The 21,990-nt window shown below is 39.7% G+C and overlaps 1 protein-coding gene across 1 annotated transcript; it reads left to right on the forward strand.

Moving 5' to 3' along the window:
- Nucleotides 1–3,664: 3,664 nt before the first annotated feature.
- Nucleotides 3,665–21,873, forward strand: DAZL (deleted in azoospermia like). The gene is made up of 11 exons (XM_061997017.1): nucleotides 3,665–3,789; nucleotides 8,569–8,703; nucleotides 8,980–9,071; nucleotides 10,012–10,063; nucleotides 14,504–14,570; nucleotides 14,817–14,956; nucleotides 15,986–16,063; nucleotides 16,934–16,984; nucleotides 19,462–19,563; nucleotides 20,311–20,409; nucleotides 21,113–21,873. Exons 1-11 carry the CDS (start codon nucleotides 3,784–3,786, stop codon nucleotides 21,176–21,178), a joined length of 888 nt encoding a protein of 295 aa, XP_061853001.1. The 5' UTR covers nucleotides 3,665–3,783; the 3' UTR covers nucleotides 21,179–21,873.
- The last annotated feature ends 117 nt before the right edge of the window (nucleotides 21,874–21,990 follow it).

Here is a 21,990-nt window from a genome sequence, read left to right on the forward strand (position 1 = left end):
TTTTCAATCTGTGGTCAAAAGTAACCCTGAGATCAAACTCAGAGAAATTCTATCACATCCTGTAAACAGCATTTTGAATCAGGAATTTGTATAAGACCAGGTTTAAAAGTACCATTACCCCTCTCTCACTCCTAACCATTCTCATAAAATGTTTGAAGACTATTACATATCTGTACAATATATTAAAATTCTTCAGTTATGACACATATCATAATGCCACCTAAAGCATGTATCAGCTTTCCTACAGTGGTAAAGGTACTACAGTTAAAATTTCATTAACTAGTCACAATTTAAATGCCAAAACCTTGGCCACAGAGAACTCTCATAGCATGATTTCAGCATTGTCCTAGTTTAGATTACAGTTAACTCAAGTATGTATGATTTAGGTGTTAAGATTTCACTGAATTATAGCCCGTATATTATATTGAGTTAAATTTATTATCAGAGTAATTAAAGTGTTCTAAAATAATGTAGTTTCTACAAAAATAATCTCCCACATGAATTCTGCTACTCAAAATGAAGTCAATGGATTAATGTTCAAAATAATATTCTGGTTTTCATCCAAATCAAGGGGAAAAATATAATTTTATAGGGTTTTTCTACATGCACAGATTCACTGTTTTTTAAAAAATAAGTTATTTGGGTTCCACTACTTCTTACACAGTTGGGGGAGGAGAAGGAATATAAAAAAAATTAGTCAGCAAAGGACCCACATTTCAAAGGATTTTACCATGCCACTAAGAACCTAGATTCTGTTTTGCCTACTGAAGCCAATGGTTACTCTACTGGTGATTTTAATGTGAATTGTAACAGCATGCTTAAAAAAAAAAAAAGAAAATAAAAAAAGAAAGTACATCACATTATGGTATATCTTATTGTGTGTAAATATATAGAGAGAGTCCATATATGTTGTCCATTATTTATCTAGTTACAGCATGATCCTTTAGAGCTAACTGCTGTGAAATGCATGTGACTCTCTTCAGTACAAAATAAAAAACCTCAGAAAACAGACATTCAAATTCTATTCAGAAACTCGGCACCTTCTTAAGCAAGCTTGCCTAGCTGTTTAAAATTTTTAACCTTCTCCTATTGTACTTAACCTAATACCTTGACTATCTCTTTAATGTCTTTCTTTTCATGTTCACATTATTTCCTAAGAGCAGTTAGCTGCTTAGCTTTACAGAGGACCTAACATCATTCTCTTGTTATTCTCAAGAAAAGGTACAAAAATAGCAGAAGAGTTCCAAGAAATGCTATTAAAATTCAAATGTTGTATGATACTCTTGCTAAACAGTTTTAGTTCTAAGTCTAGGAAGACTAAATCTAACCTGATCTTAAAAGTGTGTACTTCTGACTATTAAATTGAAAGATATAATCACTAGTATTTGTAATCAGATTGATTTTTTTTTTGGTAGAATCCTCACATACTGCAGTCTATCAGATCCCAAACCAAGGCACTCTCTGAATTATTTTGATTTACTGTAATTAAAACTAAAAATAAGAAAAGTGCAAACAACCACAAAACAGAAAGCCAAGCCCTGTTTCATCTTTATGGTAACATGAGAGAATCACAGTAACTGACTATAGCACCTAGATTACTTAAAATCATAAGATTCCGGGAGAACACAATTTGGCTAAGATATTCAGGGTTTTTTTTTTTTGAAGTATGTACTAAAGTGAAAATTACTCTATGGTAAAGCTGAATATAAATTATTTTTCTGCTACTTAGTGTATTTAACAAATTAAGCTATTGAGCAATAATCCTTCCAGTAGCAATATTAATAAACCAAAGACAATAATTTCCAAGTCCTTCTACCTCTTTCGAGATTTTCTATTAGCAGCAGAAAAGAAATTACTCTCTCCTTTGTTTTAACCCACAGATGTCCCCCAATTTTAGAAGCTAATACTCAGTTAAGGAGAAACGGGACAATTCTGACTCAAACCCAGTCCACGGCACCTCAGAAGGATAGCCTCGAAAAAACTAGAATCTATAATGCCTTGGTAAGGATTACTTTTTGTCATAGCAACTACATTATGCTGCTTTTGCATTGGAATCATACTTTTTGCTAGAATATAGTTTTGCTAAAAGAAGTCAATACACACCATTTCCATGAAAAAAGGTAAATAATTCTTTTTCTTCTTCCAACAGTGTTTGTATTATCACTTCCAGGACAGTTATTTTCAACCTAATAGCAAACAAAAGATCCATCAGAATACTTCTAGTTAAGGTCATAAAAAAAGGAATAAAGAAGTTTAAAAAACACCTAACCCACCCCCAATCTGGCTTCTGCTAAATTTTTGAGTATTACGACTAGTTTTAATTTGGATAGTTATTAAAATGAGAATTACTCTTTCTTTTTCACTTAAGAAATACTGTTACTGATCTTTTGGCACTCTTAAGCCCCAATATTACTCCATTTAATGGAACTAAACATTAAACAATATTTCCCTTTCATTGTTGCACCACAGTTTCAAGGTCTTGACATTAAAAAAAATGTTTAAAATATCTTGTGAAGTATCTCTTTTGTTTAAGTAAACAGCCATTAGCTGCATGGAAGCCCATGCCTAAGCATATCTTTAGGTAATACAGAAACTTCATTAACTTGAACAAAATTCCTCCTGTAGTTAACACAAATAGAACTTTTGCGATCAGGATTCTGTTACTCCTATTACTTAAACCAACTTTGGATCCAGATCTAGCGCAACATTCTACTTTTGATTATTTATATCAGCATCTGAAAAATGTGAATACTTGGTACTTTATGAAAAAAAAAATCTATGCATTAGAAGAAATGAAATCTCATAGGAAAAGATAGCTTACTAGTTACATACACATCAGTTTAGTTTTGTACTTCCATTTTTCATTCTAAACAAGTATTATTCTTATGCCTTTGCAATTACAGCAACATATAAAAAAAAAAAAAACTTTCTGAGATAGCCGAGCTTCTTGGGTTTATTTTGGTGAGGCATCCAGAGATTTCCCCTCTCCCTGAAGCTTTCTAAAATTTATATCTGTTCTAAACATTCGATACTTGTGACAAACAACTATTTGAAATTAATTTCCAAAACCCTAGAAGCATCTTATTACTGTAAAATCCAAAGGTCTCCCACAGAGGTTTCCTCCTGGTGAACAGGGGGCTCACTTTCAGTACAAGCAGAGATGCGACGGAAGCAGATTACTCTAGAAGAGCTATATAACCCATTATCATTAAAATATTGATGAAAATGCTTCATCTTTTGTCTCAAAGTAGGTGAAAGCCTCTTCTACAATACACCACTCTCAAACCTCAATAAACTACGTCAAGTACTAGCTCTTGCCAAAATGCCAAGAGCTGCTGATACCGCGCACACTCAACAGCAACATCCTGCTCAACAACAAGGCCACAAGTAATAGTCCTACTTACTCTCCCAACAAAGAGAGAAAACTACTGCACCCTTCACCCTTTGTCCACATTCTCCCAAAATACAGACAACACAAGAGCTGACCCGTGACAGGCGGGAGGGGGCGAGCCCTCCGAGCCTTTAGGCCGGCGCCGGCTGTGAGGCGGCTGAGAGGGCGGGTGTGGTTTTTCCCCACCCCTTTGCACTTGGGGCTATTTAAGGAGAAGAACGGTACTAAAGCCGAGCTGCCTTCTTCTACCTCTCAAGAAATAACATAAAAAAAAAAATTAAAAAAAAGGAAGGGACGGTCCGGTGCTTGTATTCTCAGAAAAGTTTGTACTGTTTTTGTTTTAAAGGCCTTGTTAGTTTTTAAGTGTGTGGGCGTAGTCTCAGCTTCGGTGAATGATGGTGAGTAGAGAAGGAACGAAACGGGAGCAGTCGTCGGCACGGTGGGAAGGGGGTCGAAGGTGGGGTGCTCTAACGCTGTAGCGGGGAGCCGCCTTTTCTTAGGGGCACTAGTGGCCTCTCCCGCGGGGAGTGGAGGTGAGAGTTGTGTCTTAGGCTTTTTGCTTGTTCTTCAGGCGAGGAACGGTGATGCGCACAGCCGCAGTAGTGTCGCGTGTAATACCGTAAGGGGTGGGCCACTGCCTGGGCTGAGGTCGTGAGGACTACTGTCATTTTTAATACGTTGAAGGCTTTAGAGGTGTGAAAGGAGTTGAGGGATTAAGGTCAGGGATGGTATACTACAAGTTAAAAGTCTGAAGGTTGTGTGGAGGAAAAAGTGTCATGGACCATAGCCGTAAACGCCGTGGTCTGGTGAGGACTTTCTAAAGGAAGATGCCTCACACCGTGAACGGCCATTTTGTGTCAGCTCTGCTAAATGGCGCCATGCCGCACCGCCGTGGGCGGCGCCCGTCGTCTGTGTCTGTCCCCAGCTTGCGTGCTCCCTCCGCTCCGCTTGCCGTTAGGGTCAGGGAGGATGCCTTGCCCCGAGCGACGGAGGCTTTGCAACAGCTTCCATCGCCCTCAGAGGGCGCCTCCCTCAGATCTCTTGCTGCGCCTTTTGTCTGGTGACGAGGCCATTGGGCGGGCGAGGTGCGAAGGTCCCAGGACGTGAGGCCCGTGATGGCTGTGGGCCGGCGGCTCCGTAATGCGCTCGCCTGAGGTTCCGCGCTTGCTTGGGTTGATTTGGGGATTTTTTTTTACGTGACAGAGCGGGCTTCGCGTAGCGCGTTGTGGGCACCATGTGGTTAGCGGGAGCTACGGCCTGAACCAGCTGATGTTTTTGTACCGAAGTGTATTTGAGGAAAAAAAGAGAAAGAATTTGAATCTGCAACCCAGCCAACTTACAACAACAACGTAAAAGGGTGTTTTTTTCAAGAAGTGAAGCGTTTTAAAAGCAGTACGCCTGAACCTCACACCTGCGCTCCCCGCGGGAGAAGCCGCTAGTGCCGGCAGCCAGAGGCGGGGTGGCAGCGTGCGAGCGTGTCGCAGCGCTTGCCTGCGAGCTCCACCTGCTGCCCGCCGGGAAGACGACGGCGTTATCACTGCGGCGACAGCCATGTTCTTCTTTAGGTGATGTGCTGTCATGGTAACCGGTTCCTGTGCACAGAACGTCTGCACACCAGGACGTGTTATTGGGAGCTTTAAATGTTTAAATCGAAAGATAAAATGTTTAATACTTTATTTTTTTTTAAAATAGCGTGTGAGGTCAAGGAAGGATGGGGAGAAGCTTGAGAAGTCAGGGACTTCTAACTCTGTGACCAAAAGGAAAGGTTTTCTTTTAGATGTGCATGAGACTGATATCTGTAACCCACTTAAATGGCCAGGAATTGCCATCACCTGACCCTGATGATAGTTTTCTGCCACTTTTTTTTCCTCTTCTTTCCAAAAGTCTAGCTAGCCTCATGACTACTGTAATCAAGAGGTTAATCCAGTTTCCTGACATTAACTTAAAATTAATGCTTGCTGAAATAATGCAAACTGCAAGCTGATTAAATTTACCTTCTAATGAGAGAGAAGTGGGAGAAAAAAAAACACCTATTAATTTCAGTTAGCTGAAAAAATTGAGCAAGCCCTAAGTTTCCTGATACTTAGAAATTTAATTTCGAAGATACTATATGTGATATATAGACAAATCAACCCCATCTGAGGTATTTCTGAAGGACTGGGTCACTACAGCTGATGCTGTAGTTTCAGGGTAGCAAATTAATCAACTTAAAAGTTCTCCAGATTTTGAAAACTTTAGATGTCTTGGGAATTGAACACTGATTCAGCATCAGCGTGAGTTCTTTGACTATACTCTATGTGGAAGTACAGTCATTTACATGTGCTACATAGGTTGTATAATAACAATTAGACATTGCACTACCAAAATAACTTGTATTTAGTTAGGATGATACTTTTGTTTGAATTGGCAAATATTTTACATTGTAGTGCTGAAGACCTGTAAAGTAACTTTAAAGGAGATTTTGTTATGTCTTCGTATTTCAACTTACAAGACTCTTTTAACAACTGCCTTTTTCAACAACAGCTCCCATTTGAGTTATAAAAATCATATGTATTAATGTATTTTAAAGCTTATTTTTGGTGTTGAACAGTTTATCTGAATGCCCAGGTAGCCTGTTTATTATGTCCTTTAGATATTTGGGAGTTGGACTAAATGATCTCTAAAGGTCCCTTCCAACTCCTACCATTCTCTGATTCTATATTTAACATGAAAGTATGAAATGCATTTTTATTGGCAATGGTGATCTGCATCGTTAGTTAGCCTGAGAAACAAATGCTGCACTTCTATGGCAGCCAAAGCCATCTGACTTACCTACCAGCAGTATCTATATGCCTACCCACTTCCTTGTGCTGGTTTTGGCACTTGTTGGGTGCCTCTGCTGTGAGTGGTTTCCTGTTTTAGGATGCCAGAGAATTTGCACAGAGAAGTGAATACTCCTCTTTTAGCCTGATTTTCTGAAACAGATCCAGAAAGAAAGAAGCAGAAGCCAACAGTTAGGTCAGTGTAAGGTTGCTGTGGAGTTGCAGTCTCAGATTTCAGTTCTAATGCCCTTTACATGGGGGTGCAGCCAAAGAAGTGGTCTCCTCCTCACCTCTTGCTTAATTTTTTGCACTTGTTTTGTTGTTCTGCTGGTACCAGTGTTTACATAACTGCATAAAGAGCTTGGATCAGAAGCAAATGTGTCTGAAAAGTACTACGGAATTTTTCTCCTGTGAAATGTAGGATAGTTTTGTTAGTACAGATGTAAAGACCTGTCCTGGTACAGTAGGGAAGGGGGAGAGCAGTGCTTTTTTGGTTCATGGCAGAAATGTGCTGTTAAACAATCTGTATTACCATGGGACTGTGGAGGTTGCAATCTCCAACCTCACTGGAGGGTAGAGGGAGAAGGTAATGGGAAAGGATTGACCTTTTTCTTGCGAATTTGCAGTAGGAATCGTAGCTGGTGAGTAAATTCAGTCTAGGCACCAGTATCTGGTGTGGTGGAAGTAGATTCTGTCTAAGATACAGCTTCATGAAATGGTTTTGAACTGAATTAAATGGCTTAGTACCTTTCTGAAGAGATAAAAGCCTCCTCCATTGCAGTTTCCTCTTCTGCATCCTGAGGCGAATCTGGTGCTTGTCTGATAGCACAGGAAGCTGATTAAATTATTTACAATAGCAGAATACTAATTGGGTGGAAGACTGCTCACTTTGTGTTACTCTTCCTGCCAAATTTTGTTGAACCAGCTTAGTTTGAACTGACAAGTGTCAGAACTTGTGCAGAGAAGATGTGGGAAAAGAGATGGGGCAAACATACTCTGGCTTTTAGTAATGGTGTGGTGTTAATTTGGTTCAGTCACACTGAAATCTTATTTGGAGGGCTGAGTTCTGGTTTTGGTTTTGTTTAATTGCTGGGCAAATCATGTGCCACCTGTATAGTTTAAATCTTGTAATTTTCTGATTCCCTTACTGGATGTCCAGGTGGAATGAGTTGTTAGCTGCAGTTTAAATGTACATTAAACATGAGAAAAGTTAAACTGAAAAATTGGAACGTGTGTATTGCAAATTATACAGGTAACTTTGACTAAATTAGATTTTTAAGTATCTGAAGTGGGGATAATGCCACACCAGTTGAATTTGTAAGGAAATGTTTGTTAATGTTTCAAAGTACGTTAATACAGAGAGGGTGAGTAACGCTGAACTGGTTAGAGTAAATTTATGTTATTGCCACCCAGGTAAAGCACGGCATGTAGTTAGTTAGATCCATGCATTCAAGAGTGTAGAAGATGAGGGTAGACCATGCCATGCCCATGGTACTTGTGTTTGTACTTACGAGAACTAAAATACCTCTGGAAAGCACACTTCAGGCCTTATGCAGGGTATGGAACACATAATTGCTAGCATCAGTAACAAGGAATGGAATTGCATGTGGTTTGTTCTATCTGACAACATACTGAATTACTGTTTAGGGAGCACTGAGTTTTTCTCTATTAATTCGTAACTCTTAAGTTGTAACAATGCTTTTAACATTTCATGGCTATAGTTTTATAATCTTAACATTCTTTGTAGTTTTCGTACATGCAATGCTTGCATAAGATCCTGCTTTGGTGCTGACAACTCAAATGTATTCTGTAGTTGTTCACATTTCTGTTGAAGTTAAATTGACTAAATTTTTTTTTGAGAAAATTAGTAGTCTTGTATAACCTAAAGACCCAATTTCCCTTACAGCTAACTTGTAGTATAACACTGTTACCTCCGCTCTAATATTGTTTGTAAGCTTACTCACATCTCAGGTGTTTAAAGCTTTTGACCAGAACAGTGGTGGAAATTGTCCTGTTGGATAATAAATTTACAGTAAATTGTATCATTAAAGAACTATTTTTTGTGCATGTGAAAGGAATTTGCTGAAGTTCTGAAATTAATTGTTTTAGTATTCTTGCTGTTAATCTGCTAGTAGCAACACTGATAGCCTCATCTAATCAGATAGGGCTAGATGTACATTTAAGTTTCTAAAGTTCTTCAGGATGATTACTTTTTTTTTCCTAATTAATGGTGTATTTGCAGCAAATACTTCCTTTAAGTAATTGTAAAGGTGCTATTGAAATTTTGTCTTGTGCCATATCAATGAGAAGATACAGGCATTTTGGTATCTCAGTGTACTGCAATAATTGACTGAAATACGTGTTTAAATTTTTCAGTCTGCAAATGTGGAGGCCCAGTGTGGGGGTGTCTCGGAGGATAATATCCGTCCTTCAACAACCAGCCATGGATATGTTCTACCAGAAGGAAAAATAACACCAAACACGATCTTTGTTGGTGGAATTGATATAAGGGTATTTATATACTTTTAATTGTTTTATGATGGGTGTAAGGCACTTGAGTGGGAAGGAAGTGAGAATTTAACTCCTATTGCTGTGTTTTTGTGGTTTTTATTAATATTTTTCACCAATCTTAAGGTGTAATAGTGTCATAAGAGAATTTTGGAACAGATGAGTAACTTGAGTTCTTGTGGTAGGAGAAGAGAAGTTTAAAAAATGGTACTATCTGCTTTAAATTGGTTCTAAACAGTGAATGTGTTTGAAGAAGTTTTGAGACTTTGTTTCTTTTAGATGAATGAAACAGAAATTCGGAGTTTCTTTGAACGATATGGTACTGTGAAAGAGGTGAAAATAATCACTGACAGAACTGGTGTTTCCAAAGGGTGAGTAGAATATGAATATTTAAGTAGCTGGTTATGTGGATAGAGTTCTATCATAGATGATATGAGCACCTACTTAGCAACACACTTAACACCTTAAGACTAGCTGCAGTTGGCTGTTGTGAGTGGATACTATGGAACCTGTAAATCTAAGTTGTCCCTAAATCTGTATGATACTGAAAAGAATAACCTGTTTTTTCTAACCTCAATCTATCTGTTCAGGCGAGAAAAGAGGGTTATTGTCACTTAACCAGTGGCAAAGCTTGAAACTTGCATGATGCTTATGCAGACAGTTATTTTATATGATGTGACTCTTCTGATTACTACAGTAGTTAACAGTCTGGAGAGGGTTCAGGATCCTTAAGAGAAAGGGTAGCTGGTTTATTCGGAGCAATGGGACTATGCTCTTCTGATTCTTAAGGATAAGTTAAAGGAAGCATCCAGATTTTCATGTCTGAGTATTGATGGTGAATTGGCATACTTACTTGGCACAACTGTTCCTATAATGCTTTAAAACTTACCTTAATTTTATAGATAAGCTAGGGTTGAAATAAATTGAAAAACATCTTCAAGGATCTTCTCCCCCACTAGTGTCACTGTTCCTGTAATGTCTACTTTCATACAAACCTCTGAAATAAATATCAAATTGGATGCTAATTCAGATCTTAATTCTTGACAATTTATTTTACTTTGAATTAGTAATATCAACAGTAGTGCTCCTTTTGAGTAGCTGAAATGGAAGAATAGCCCTTACATCGTTTCAGGTTAATCTTATTATTCAGTTCCTCTCATCTGGTCCAATAGTAATGAATGCCGCCTAGTAGCGTATACACTTTGATGCTGAAACTTGATACTTTGGGCATGCAATATAGGGTACCTGTTGTATATGCTGTTAACTGGTCTTATTCAAAATAATTGAGCTGATTTATTACTTTCATATCAGGTATGGATTTGTGTCTTTCCTGGACAATGTGGATGTTCAAAAAATAATAGAGGTAAGCTCTTTGTCTAAACTGTCTGAAGACGTTGATGGATGAAGGGTGGAGGCACATTTAGAGGAAACAGTTGTGTAGTCTGTAGAGTGGTCTAGAACAAGGAAAGTCCAGTGCTGCCTAAGAAGAGAACTTGCTAAGATATCTTCTGGTGGAAGAATCACTGTATATTAAGGAGGAAACAATTAGTTTTAGCCTTCATGTACTTGAATGTCTTATGTCAATGTAGTGTTACATGCTTGAAAGCCTCGTATGTTTTGTCTGCTTGCTTCTGTATTGGGTGATTGTCATAGAACCCTTGTGCTTCTAGCAGATACATAGGTCTGTCAGCATTAATATTTGGAAAAACAGTAACATAAGAAACACTTAGGTGTTTTTACTTGTGTCTCAGCAGTTGAAGTACAGAATCACACAGAAAGGTAGGGGTTGGAAGAGACCTTTGGAGATCATCTAGTCCAACCCCTCTGCAGAAGTAGGTTCAACTAGATAGGTTGCGTAGGAACATGTCCAGGCGGGTCTTGACCTCCAAGGAAGGAGACTCCACAACCCCTCTGGGCAGCCTGTGCCACTGCTCTGTCACCCTCACAGTGAAATAGTTTTTTCTTATGTTTAAGTGGAACTTCTTGTGTTCCAACTTCATCCCATTACCCCTTGTCCTGTTGCTAGCTGCTATAGAAAAAAGGGATGTCCCAACCTCCCGACACCCACCATTTAGATATTTATAAATGTTAATAAGATCTCTCCTCACTCTCCTCTTCACCAGACTAAACAGCCCCAGTTCCTGCAACCTTTCCTTGTATGAAAGATGCTCCAGTCCCCTGATAATCTTGGTGGCCCTGTGCTGGACTCTCTCCAGAAGTTCTCTGTCCCTCTTGAGCTGGGGAGCCCAGAACTGGACACTACTCCACATGAGGCCTCACCAGGGCAGAGGAGAGGGGGAGAAGAACCTCCCGTGACCCGCTGGCCACACTCTTCTTGATGCATCCCAGGATGCCATTGGCCTTCTTGGCCATGAGGGCACATTGCTGGCTCATATTTAGCTTATTATCAATCAGGGCTCCCAGGTCTCTCTCTGCAGAGCTGCTCTTCAGCAGTTTGACCCCCAGCCTGTACTGGTGCATGGGGTTGTTCCTTTCCAGATGCAGGATTCTGCACTTGTCCTCGTTGAACCTCATGAGCTTCCTCTCTGCCAAACTCTCAAGCCGGTTGAGATCCCGCTGAATGGCAGCACAGCCTTCTGGGGAATCAGCCAGTCCTCCCAGTTTGGTGTCATCAGCAAACTTGCTGAGGGTACACTCTGTCCCCTCATCCAGGTGGTTGATGAAGATGTTGAACAAGACTGGCCCCAGAACTGATCCCTGTGGAACTCCACTGGCCACAGGCCTCCAACTTGATTCTGTGCCATTGATTGCCACTCTTTGGGCTCTGTTTTTCAGCCAGCTCTTGATCCACCTCACTGTCCACTCATCCAAGCCACACTGCTTGAGCTTTTTGATGAGGATGCTGTGGGAGACAGTGTCAAAAGCCTTGCTGAAGTCAAGGTAGATGACATCCACTGCTCTCCCCTCATCTAGCCAGCTGGTTATGCACTCATAGAAGGATATCAGATTGGTCAAACAGGATTTCCGCTTGGTGAAGCCATGTTGACTCCCCTTGATAACCATCTTATCCTTCATATATTCAGTGATAACATTCAGGATTAGTTATTCTATCACTTTTCCAGGGACGGAGGTGAGGCTGACTGGCCTGTAGTTTCCTGGGTTGTGCTTCTTGCCCTTTTTGAAGACTGGCGTGACATTGGCCTTTCCCCAGTCCTCAGGCACTTCTCCTGTTCTCCATGATTCATCAAAAATGATGGAGAGTGGCTTAGCAATCACATCAGCCAGCTCTCTCAGCACTCTAGGATGCATCCCATCAGGACCCATTGACTTATGAGCCTTAAGCTTGGCCAAAGAGTCTTTAACCTTTTCCATGCAGGGCAAGTCCTCTGCTGTCCTGGCCTCTGTTATCCTTGCTGGACTGGGCTTCCCGAGGGTCAGTCTTTGCCGTAAAGACTGAAGCAAAGAAGGCATTCAGTACTTCGGCCTTCACTGCATCCTCAGACACCAGGGCACCCTCAGCATTTAGCAGCAGGCCCACATTACCCCTTGCCATCCTTCTGCTGCTGATGTACTTGAGAAATGCCTTATTGCTGTCCTTAACTTCCCTGGCTAAATTTAATTCTAGAAGGGCTCTAGGCTTCCTAGTTGCACCCCTGCATGCCCTGGCAGTGTTCCTATACTCTTCCCAAGAAGCCAGCCTATATTTCCACCTCTCATAGATGGCTGCTTTCTGCCTGAGTTGTCCCAGCAGATCCTTGCTCATCCATGGAGGCCTCCTGCCTCCTTTTCCTCCTTTCTTGTGCATTGGGACACACTGATCCTGGGTTTGGAGGAAATGGTGCTTGAAGATTGACCAGCTCTCATTGGCACTTCTGTCTTCTAGAATCATATCCAATGAAATCCATCGAAGTAGATCTTTGAAGAGGCCAAAGTCAGCTCGCCTGAAATCCAGGGTCATGGTCCTGCTTTGTGTTCTGCCCCTTCCTCACAGGATCTTGAACTCTACCATCTCATGGTCACTGCAGCTGAGGTTGCCTCCAACCTTCACATCCCCAAACCAGGCCCTCTCTATTTGTCAGTACCTGGTCCAGCAGCACACGCCTCCTCGTTGGTTCCTCGATCATCTGTGACAGGAAGTTGTTGTCAACAATCTATAGGAACCTCCTGGACTGCGTGTGCTTGTCTGTGTGGCTGTCCCAGCAAATATCAGGGTGGTTGAAGTTCCCCATGAGGACCAGGGATTGTGATAGTGAGGCAGCTCCCAGCTGTTTGTAGAAGGCCTCATCCACATCCTCCTCCTGATCAAGTGGCCTGTAGCAAACTCCTACAACAATATCACCTGCCTTGCCCTGGCCATAAATTTTTACCCATAAACACTCTACTCTCTCCTCATCGCCACCCGGGCACAGTTCAGTACACATTAATTGCTCTGTCACATAGAGAGCAACTCTACTTCCATGCCTTGTCAACCTGTCTTTCCTGAACAGTACATAACCCTCCATGGCTGTGCCCCAGTCATGGCAGCTGTCCCACCACATCTGTGACCGCAGTGAGGTTGTAGCCCCGCATCTGCGCCCACATCTCCAGTTCCTCCTGCTTATTCCCCAGGCTGTGTACATTGGTGTAGAGGCAGCGCAGGGGCTTAGTCAAACACACAGGTTTCCCTGGATGAGTGCAGGAGGTTCCTCTCTGGTTTGGCCCATCTACCTCTTACCTGTTCCCCCAAGGATTTAAAATCCATCTGAATCCTGGAGATGTCATGCCTCATAACATCATTCATACCTACATGGAATACAAGTAGGGGGTAGTAGCCTTGATCCCTGACGAGTCATGGCACTCTCTCGGCCACATCCCTCATGTTGGCTCCTGACAGGCAGCACACCTCTCTTTATTCCCTTCCTGCTCCACAGATGGGTCTCTCAGTGCCCCTTAGCAGTGAGTCACCCACAACAAGCACCCGTCACCTCTTCCTACAGTGTCCATTACCTATTGCAGGTGGAGCAGCTGATGGGTTGTTTGGTGGGTTTTCCCCTTTTGGAACTTGTTGGTCAAAGTCCCTTGTTGCCAGTGCCTCATACTTGTTTGTAGTGGGCACTCCAGAAGGAGGGATTTGAAAATGAGCCTTTGTCCTTTTATTTTTTTTTGTAACCAAGGTCCATTGCTTGTTAGATCTACTGGAGGCTTGCACCTGATTGCGGAAGCCTCTGTCTTTTTCCACCTCTGCCCCTCTAATACTACAGAGTCTACTCACAGTTTCCTGCAGCTCTTCCACCAGGTGCTGCAGTTCCTGAACTTGAGGGCACCTATGTACACCTTGTCTCTTGCAGTATTTGTGTATTTGGATGTTGGCCAGAGTGCCAGTATTTTTTTCTCTATAGAGAGAATGCACTAAGGTGTAGGTAAACATAGTAGTGCTTAGCCTTCCATTTTGTTTAATATTAGGGAGACAGCTTCTAATAAATTACATGAAACCTCTTAGGAAATCTGTGAGAAGGAAGATAAGTGACAGTAGGGTTTCAAGGGAACCTAGTTTTTGGTCACTTTACACTAGTATCTTCCTAAAACAAGAATAGTTTGTGTGTGTAAAACTAGAAGGCTGACAGTAACGTGTACTTGAAAACTGCTAGTGAGGCAAGTGATACCTAATAGAATTGGCGCTGATGAGTAGGAATGCAGATGTCCTCAGAGCACTGAAGGTGTTGAGGTGGCAGAGGAGAATGGAGGCTATTGAGTCCGTATGAATTGATGATACTTGTGGTCAAGTAGAGTAAAATCTCTCTAAAAATCAGGTGAATTGCCCACCTCATTGGTTCCCTAGTTTAACGAATCTCTTGTCTTTCAGTCACCGATCAACTTCCATGGCAAAAAGTTGAAACTGGGGCCAGCAATTAGAAAGCAACAAAATGCATGTAAGTATGTATAATCAAAGTTGTTTGTATTACAAGTACATACTACAATTTTTTGTAATACCCATTAACATACTGACAGATCTGTTTTAGCAGATGTAGTTTTGATAATAAAACTTGGGTTAGTAACACAGTACAGTTAATACTGAGTTAAATTTAAGAGGCAAAATACTTTTTGCATCTTGAATTCGGATTCCTAATGAAATACCTGTAAAGATGTCTTAATAGTTCATTTTTCTTTACTTTTAGTACAAGATTCTTATGTGCATCCCAGACCATTGGTCTTCAATCCTCCTGCACCACAGTTCCATAGTGTATGGAGTAATCAGAATACAGAGACATACATGCAGCCTACAGCTGTAATGAGCCCTGTGACACATTATGTTCAGGTAAGGTTCTTTGTGCCACTAATTTTTGAATAACAATTAAATATTTTTGAAGGTCCAAGCACCTGCACATAAAATTACAGGGACATGTACTGATATTCCAGTCTTCACTGTTTTCATATTGCTTTTCTCAACAGGAAGTGCCCAACTTGAAACCACTTAAAAATATTCAGTAATGCATTCTTTGTAAAACAGAAGATGAGATACTTTTTGAGAAGGAGCGAACAGTTGAAGATGGAGTTAAGATTTAATTAAATAACAGTTCTTAAGTGATCTTGTCACAGATCTACTTGATGTTTAATACACTGCTGCCCTGCATCAGAATAAACCACAAACTTGAAATGTATTTTTTTAAACAAGTATGGAACCAGAAGTTGGCTGTAGTTCTTCTTTTCCCTGGCAGAACAAACTCTAGTTTGTGAACTGCTGATGTCTTTGGAAGAGCACTGTAGTACATCAGCTGTTTAAAAGATGTGACCAGTACAGTGTGGCTGCAGCCATCACTTCATTGGTACCTTAGATAAGCATTCTTACTGAGGTATAGGCAGAATACTTTTTTGCCTTGTTGTGAGTCCTGTACTAGATTGCCTTTCTAGATTATTATCTCTTCCTGTATTGTAACCCTATGTGATAAGGCAATATGAAGCAGTATTAATGGCAAACTGCAGTAACTCATACTTTTTTCTAAGACAGAGTTTGATAGTGGTACTATTGCTGATTCTTTACTTTAAAAAGTTAATTATATGAGTTGTACTCCAAGTAATTTAAAAGATCAGCTACAAGCAGAGGTGGGATATTTAGATATGTAATGCACTTTAGAATCCAACTTTCTTTAATGCCTGAAGTACTGAAGCTCCATGGGAGATTGGTAAGAGTTGCTTTTAAATAATGAAGCTAGTCTGAAACAAGAAGTAATAATAGGGAATATGTATTTCTGAAAATCTGCTTCTGACTTCATAAATAACCTTTCAAGTATCATACTTTTATGTCTCTTGTTTGAACTTATATTTTTGAAAAAACTGTGTTTTGCAGGCATACCCATACAGTTCACCAGCTTTATTGATACAGCAGCAAGTTCCTCTAGGCTATCAGCCAGCCTACAACTATCAGGTATGTAATTCTTGATTAGCAACAGAAGGGATGTTCACCTGACAAAACAGAAATGGAATCAACAGTGCTAAGTGGGCTCTGAACTTTCCACTTTTCTCTCTCTTTTTTTTTTTTGCTTAGTTGTTTCCCTTCAGCTCTTGCTCCAGCGAAATGAAAAAAATAGTGGTAGCTTCATTGTAATGCAATAAAAACTGTTGAATAACTTAGCATACTGTTCTTTTAGTGTTACTTGGATCTTTACAATATGCAGTGATAAATTAACTTCCAAATTAGCAGTAAGTACATGGATCAGTAGTGCTCTTTCTCACGGGATTGAGGTTTTTTTGTTGGTATGTAGTGTAGTTGGGTAGTTGATGTTGTTACTTAAAAATAAAAGCTACTATCAGCTACTTAGCTTGACTAAGATATTTCTACAACTGAAGAACACAGCACATATCCTCTATATACATCCCATATTTATATAATCCAGTAAGACTCAGTGATTATTTTAAGTGAAATGTGAGGAAGTCCTGTTACAGAAACTAAATTACCAAACTAAGTTTAAACTAAACTAGTTTAGTAACTGAAAGTAACTAGAGGTTTGAGAGTTTTTTTTTTTTTTCCCTGTGTGGCTGCTCTGATTTTCCCATTGTTTTCCTGATCTTCAGAAATGTAATTTTTGTTTTTTTTTTTTTTTTAATATGAGAAGAGAAAATAGTTGAAATTCAATTAAGGATGATCTTGAGCTGAGTACTACCTGAGTAACGTGTGGAAAAAGCCATCTTGCTAGACAGGAGACTATAAACTACTGTTTAATGAAAAATCCAGATTTACTTACCTGTGTTGGCAATGGATGAGTAAGAGCTGGTTCTTGTCCAATTCTTGTTTAAGGTTCAACCACAGTGGCTTGCTGGGGAGCAAAGAAATTATGTTATGCCTCCGGTAAGTCTATGAAGTTAAGCTTCTGGAATTTTGTCTTCTCGGCACAGTTTTAACGCCTTGATACTTAAAACCAAACTATTTGTTGATCTGTATGTAATGTGATCTAAACATATCTGTAGTTGCTGACAATGCAAGTAATATTTCTTGCTGATATGGTGTGCGTTTTTGGAGGTGTCTGGCAGAACAGAGCTACCTGTTTTGTGGTGTCGCTATGTTTTCTGGTAACAATTTTGGAATTCTAACATAAACAGAGCTGTCTTTTCATGAAAAGCTTAAAGAACAATGAGTTGTGACCTAATGCACAATCCTGACTTGTAAGATCTCCATAATACTACTACTTGTTGCACGCTATGCAACAAGCTAATGGGTTCTAAAGAAATTATTTTTCCTGTGATTTTTACAGAAAGGACATCCATGAGAGGAAAAATATTGTGTATTTCTTGAACAATGGTGGAACTTGAATTTAGATGTTTTTGTATTCTTTGGAAGTAATCTTGTATTTGACACAGTTTTGAATACATGTTTAAAAGCTGTAATACTTTATTTTCTTTTGAGTAGTATTCTTCCAAGCCAATTCCCAGCAGATGTGTAGAATATGTGGAAGGTAAAAGGGAGAAACAAAGAAAAAGAAACTTTCCTGCATGCATTTGACAATTCTGTCTCTGAGTATATTAGAATACTCAATTCCCACTCATTTCTAGTTGTGTGTACTAAGCTTTACTTTCAGCTTCTCAGCAGAGAAGTGGCCTTTTTCTTTCCATGAAAAATCTGTGTTTCTGTTAGTGAGAGTTACCTTTGCTTTAATTTAATAGGAGCAGAAGCAGACTTTAAAGTTGAGAAGTCACTGAAATACTGATTACCCAGTTGGCTTGAAGTAATTTTTGTTGAATAACAGCCATTAATATGATCTAGCCTGAGTATATCACTTCATTAAATGGTAGCAAATGAAAGAGTTTTTTAGGGACATGCATGGTGATTTTTTCATTAGGCATTTTAAGCTTGATTATATAAGCAGACAACTGTTCTAGAGCTATGTCAGTTAAGCAACTTCAAGTATCATTCTTGAGACTCAAGGATAGGCACATTGGAGATGGAGATTTCATCCTTCAATTTTCTGCTGTATACCTACCTGTTAAGTGGATAACCACAATTTCTGTTCATGAAGGGAATGCTCCAGTTGAGATGGTCAGATATGTTACTCCTTTTGAGAGTTGGGGATGATGCTCACAAAGGAATAGTCTGTTAAAACTGCAGGCTTCTGTATCACAATATCATCAGCTTGAAATTAGTTTCAGGGGTAAAGGGCTTTGGGGAGTGTCTGGTGGTACACCTTGTTGTGTATAATAAGTAACATCCTTAAGAATGGTGTTGCAAGGAACTGAAAACTACTGGTAAATCTGGGTACTGGAGAGGGGGACACGGGGGAAGTTTTGGCCCTGCAGTGAGATGCTTTTAAAACTACTTGAATGGAGGTTGTAGTGGGGTGGGTGTCAGTCTCTTTTTCCCCAGTCACAAGTGATAGGACAGTAGGAAATGGCCTGAAGTTATGCCAGAGGAGGTGCATATTGGATATTAAGGAAAAATTGTATTGTAGGAAATGTTATCAGGCATTGGAACAGGCTGTCCAGGGAGATGGTGAAGTCACCATCCCTGGAGGTGATCAAAAGATTTAGATGTAGTGGCTGGGGGCATGGTTCAGTGTTGGATGTTGCAGTGCTGGGTTAATGATTGGACTCAATTGTCTTTAAGTTTCTCTTCCAAAGTGATGGTTCTGTGATCCTGTGAGTGCTTTATCTTGTGGCTGAGATCCTGGCAATATTGGCTATAAAACCTGCCACTCCTCTCTAGAAGCATCTGGATGGATGTTACTATAGACAGTAACTGCTTTATCAGCCTCTTAATTCTATTGTAATTGAACTTTGCACAGGGTTGCCAATTGCAACACTGCACTGTAAGCACAGGGAAGTGGAGAGTTACAAAAAACACCCTGTTCTATGGTTCAGGCATTTCTGGACTTTTTGACTTCATAAGCTTCCTTCATGCTAATGTGTGCTGATGTATTACATTTCAAACAAGAAAGAAACTGTATGGAGAAAAGCAGCTTCTTGGGCAGTGGTAGATGTTTTGCTTCCCCTCCTTTTGTTTGTTATTTATTGCTTACTTGATTGTCTCATTCTTAGTTAAGGCTTTCATTGCTCAATGTACTTGATGGCAAAACCTATAGATGGAGGAAGTAGATCAGGGCTAACTCTCAGGAATAATTAGAGTGGGGAGAAAGATACTTACTAGAGTATATCCTTTTTGGAAAGAAGTAAAACTGTCTGAAGTGACTAGGGTACAGTATTTTCCTCCACTTGTGAAGCTTTATTAAAAGTGTGAAGATTAACAGAGCTTATGCATAGTTGAAGGCCAGTGACAACACAGCTGTGCATGTTCTCCCAGTGTTAGTGGCACACTGCAATATTTAATCTATACAGGTTTATACTTCAGTGAGCTATCACTACACAGAGGATCCAGAACTTACACAGACAGAATCAACTGTTCCAGAGCCCATGCAATCATCTAACAGTCCACAAAAGGTAAGTGCTTTCTCAAAATTTTAATGGTTTTAGTCATCATAACTTGCAGGTGAAGGTTTTTGTGACTTGGTGAAGAGATCCTCTGACCAGTATCCCAGAGATAAAGGTTGTAGTTACGTTTTAGCCAGTTGCTAAACTGTATGTAAACTCTAGCCACAGTATCTGATTTATGCCTCATTTATGCTTCAGAAGCCCCACATATTTACTTGAGACTATTTGGTGTTTGTCTATAGTGCTGAGGGCTGTGTACAGTGTGTGTTCTACCATTAAGTACAACAATGTTTTTAAGTGACAAGGTTTTACTTAATCTGCTGAGAAATAAGGGAAAAATGTAGCTACTAAAAGGGCAGGTTAGATAGCACTGCCTGCTGCTATGCAGAGTTACTGTAAACTTTAAACATCTGAATTAGGAGCATTTTACTACTGCCTTCTCTTTTGTGGAAGGTGACCGCATTTTGGCTAACAGTTGGCTCTAAACTCAGTTTTCTGGAGGAGGCTTCATTTTTCAGCTGTCAGTCTATTCCACAAATAAACTGGTGTGTCACTGGTCATAACTGTTACAAGTAACATCTAAGGATGATAATGAGTAACCAAATTAAACCCCCCCCCAAATACCTCAGGAACTAAAAGGCAGTTGAAGGAAATCCTGAATGCAAAATAAACCTTGTGGCACATCCATGTCACTTCTAGTAGTAGGCTAACTTAAGGAAGCTAGCATTGTTATAGATGCACCTATAACTATTTCAGAAGTCTGTGGACAGGAGCATACAAACAGTAGTATCCTGTTTGTTAAATCCTGAGAACCGTCTGAGGAGCACCTTTGTATCCCAAGAAGACTACTTTAAGGTATGTAGTGAAAGCAAAATCAAATCCCTGAAACACAACTAACCTTCAATTTGTTCATCTACAGGATATCATAAAGATAAAAGGATTAGTATCTGGAATGCCAATTGTGTGTTTTCTTCTACATGCTCTGAAATCTATGGGTTGTCTCTCAGTTGCTTAATGCTAGAAACAGGTCCCGGAATTTGATCCAGTTGATTTAATACGAGACTGCATTAAGTGTCTTGAGTTGACAATCAATTTTTAAGTGTAAGACTGGGTCATCATTTCTCAGTAAGAAATTGCTGAAAGGGCATTGTGTTACTGCCTCGTTTGGAAAGAGGATGTTGAGTTTGAGCCTTGATAGTCTTCATAGCAGTGGATGGTGGCTCCTACATTTTGTGTGAAATATGTCTGTGCTTAAAGCTGTCAGCTGGAGTACAAGTTGGTAGCTGCATGTGTTCAGTCTTTGTAGAATTGTGGTTTCTGATTACATTCCAAGTGGTGTTTAATTTCCATTGTTTATTATTGTGATACTTCAAGATTTTTTTGTTCTTCTTTGAGAAGGACTCTGTGTATTCTGAAACAGGAATACAGAAGCTATGTTATCAGTTTTGGATGGGGAAAATAGTAAACAATATCTTGGGATACTTTTCCTGAAACTTTGATTGCCTTATTCTGATTATTACCCAGAAAAAACTTCTTCCCGTCTCTTATTCTGTTCCAGGAGAGAAGGATGCATCACTTCAGAAGAGGAAGAGCAGTAGTCAAAAGTGATCAACAAAGAATTTGAAGTATCTAAATTCATTAACTTGATGTTATTACAGTTTGATTTGGCAATGTATGCAAGTATAACCTTGTTCAAAGAGTTGCTTCAAGTTGAAGTTTGTGTTCCTCATCTTATCTGTTCCAGTACGGTTGGTTTTGCTTGAGTAGTTTGACGTTTAAAGCTTTAAAGAGTTGACAGAGTTCTAGATTTTATTAATCGTTTGCATGCTTCCCAGATAACTAACTAGAATGTTGGACTTCACATGGGAAAACCACTTTTGGTTTGTTCTGTGCATGCAGATTTTCTTCTGAGCTTTAAGGTACAGTTTGCATGTTGCATAAGTTTTTCTGAAACCACAGTGTGACTAATACTGACCAGTTACCTCTTGCGGTCTGAAAATGGAAGCAGTTACTTGCCCGAGAGGTATTTTAAAGTTGCTCTTAATCAGTGGAATGGAAGATGTAAAGTTGTAACTCAGCTGAAGCCCTTTATGTCTTGGTTGTCTTTAGACTACCTACTCTCAATGTGCTTATGTTAATTAATGACAGTTTATGTACTTGCAGTCTCTGAGCATCTATTAACTATTAACGTTGGGAATTTTAGGATTCTCTTACCCATATGTAACATAAGATGTGAGAATATTATTAGCTGTACTGACTACTAGCAGAATATGCTTTTTTACTTAAAATTTTAGCAATACCTATATGTTAAAATGGTGAGAAGAAACTGCATTTCAAATATACCTTTATGTGATGCAAACTGTTAATCAAAGAATATCTGTAAGCCTATTTTAATAATTATGTAGATTTTAGTCATGTATTTTGAAACAATTAAAA

Source organism: Colius striatus, chromosome 5, assembly GCF_028858725.1.
Source record: "Colius striatus isolate bColStr4 chromosome 5, bColStr4.1.hap1, whole genome shotgun sequence".
In the NCBI taxonomy this organism is placed as follows: Eukaryota; Metazoa; Chordata; class Aves; order Coliiformes; family Coliidae; genus Colius; species Colius striatus.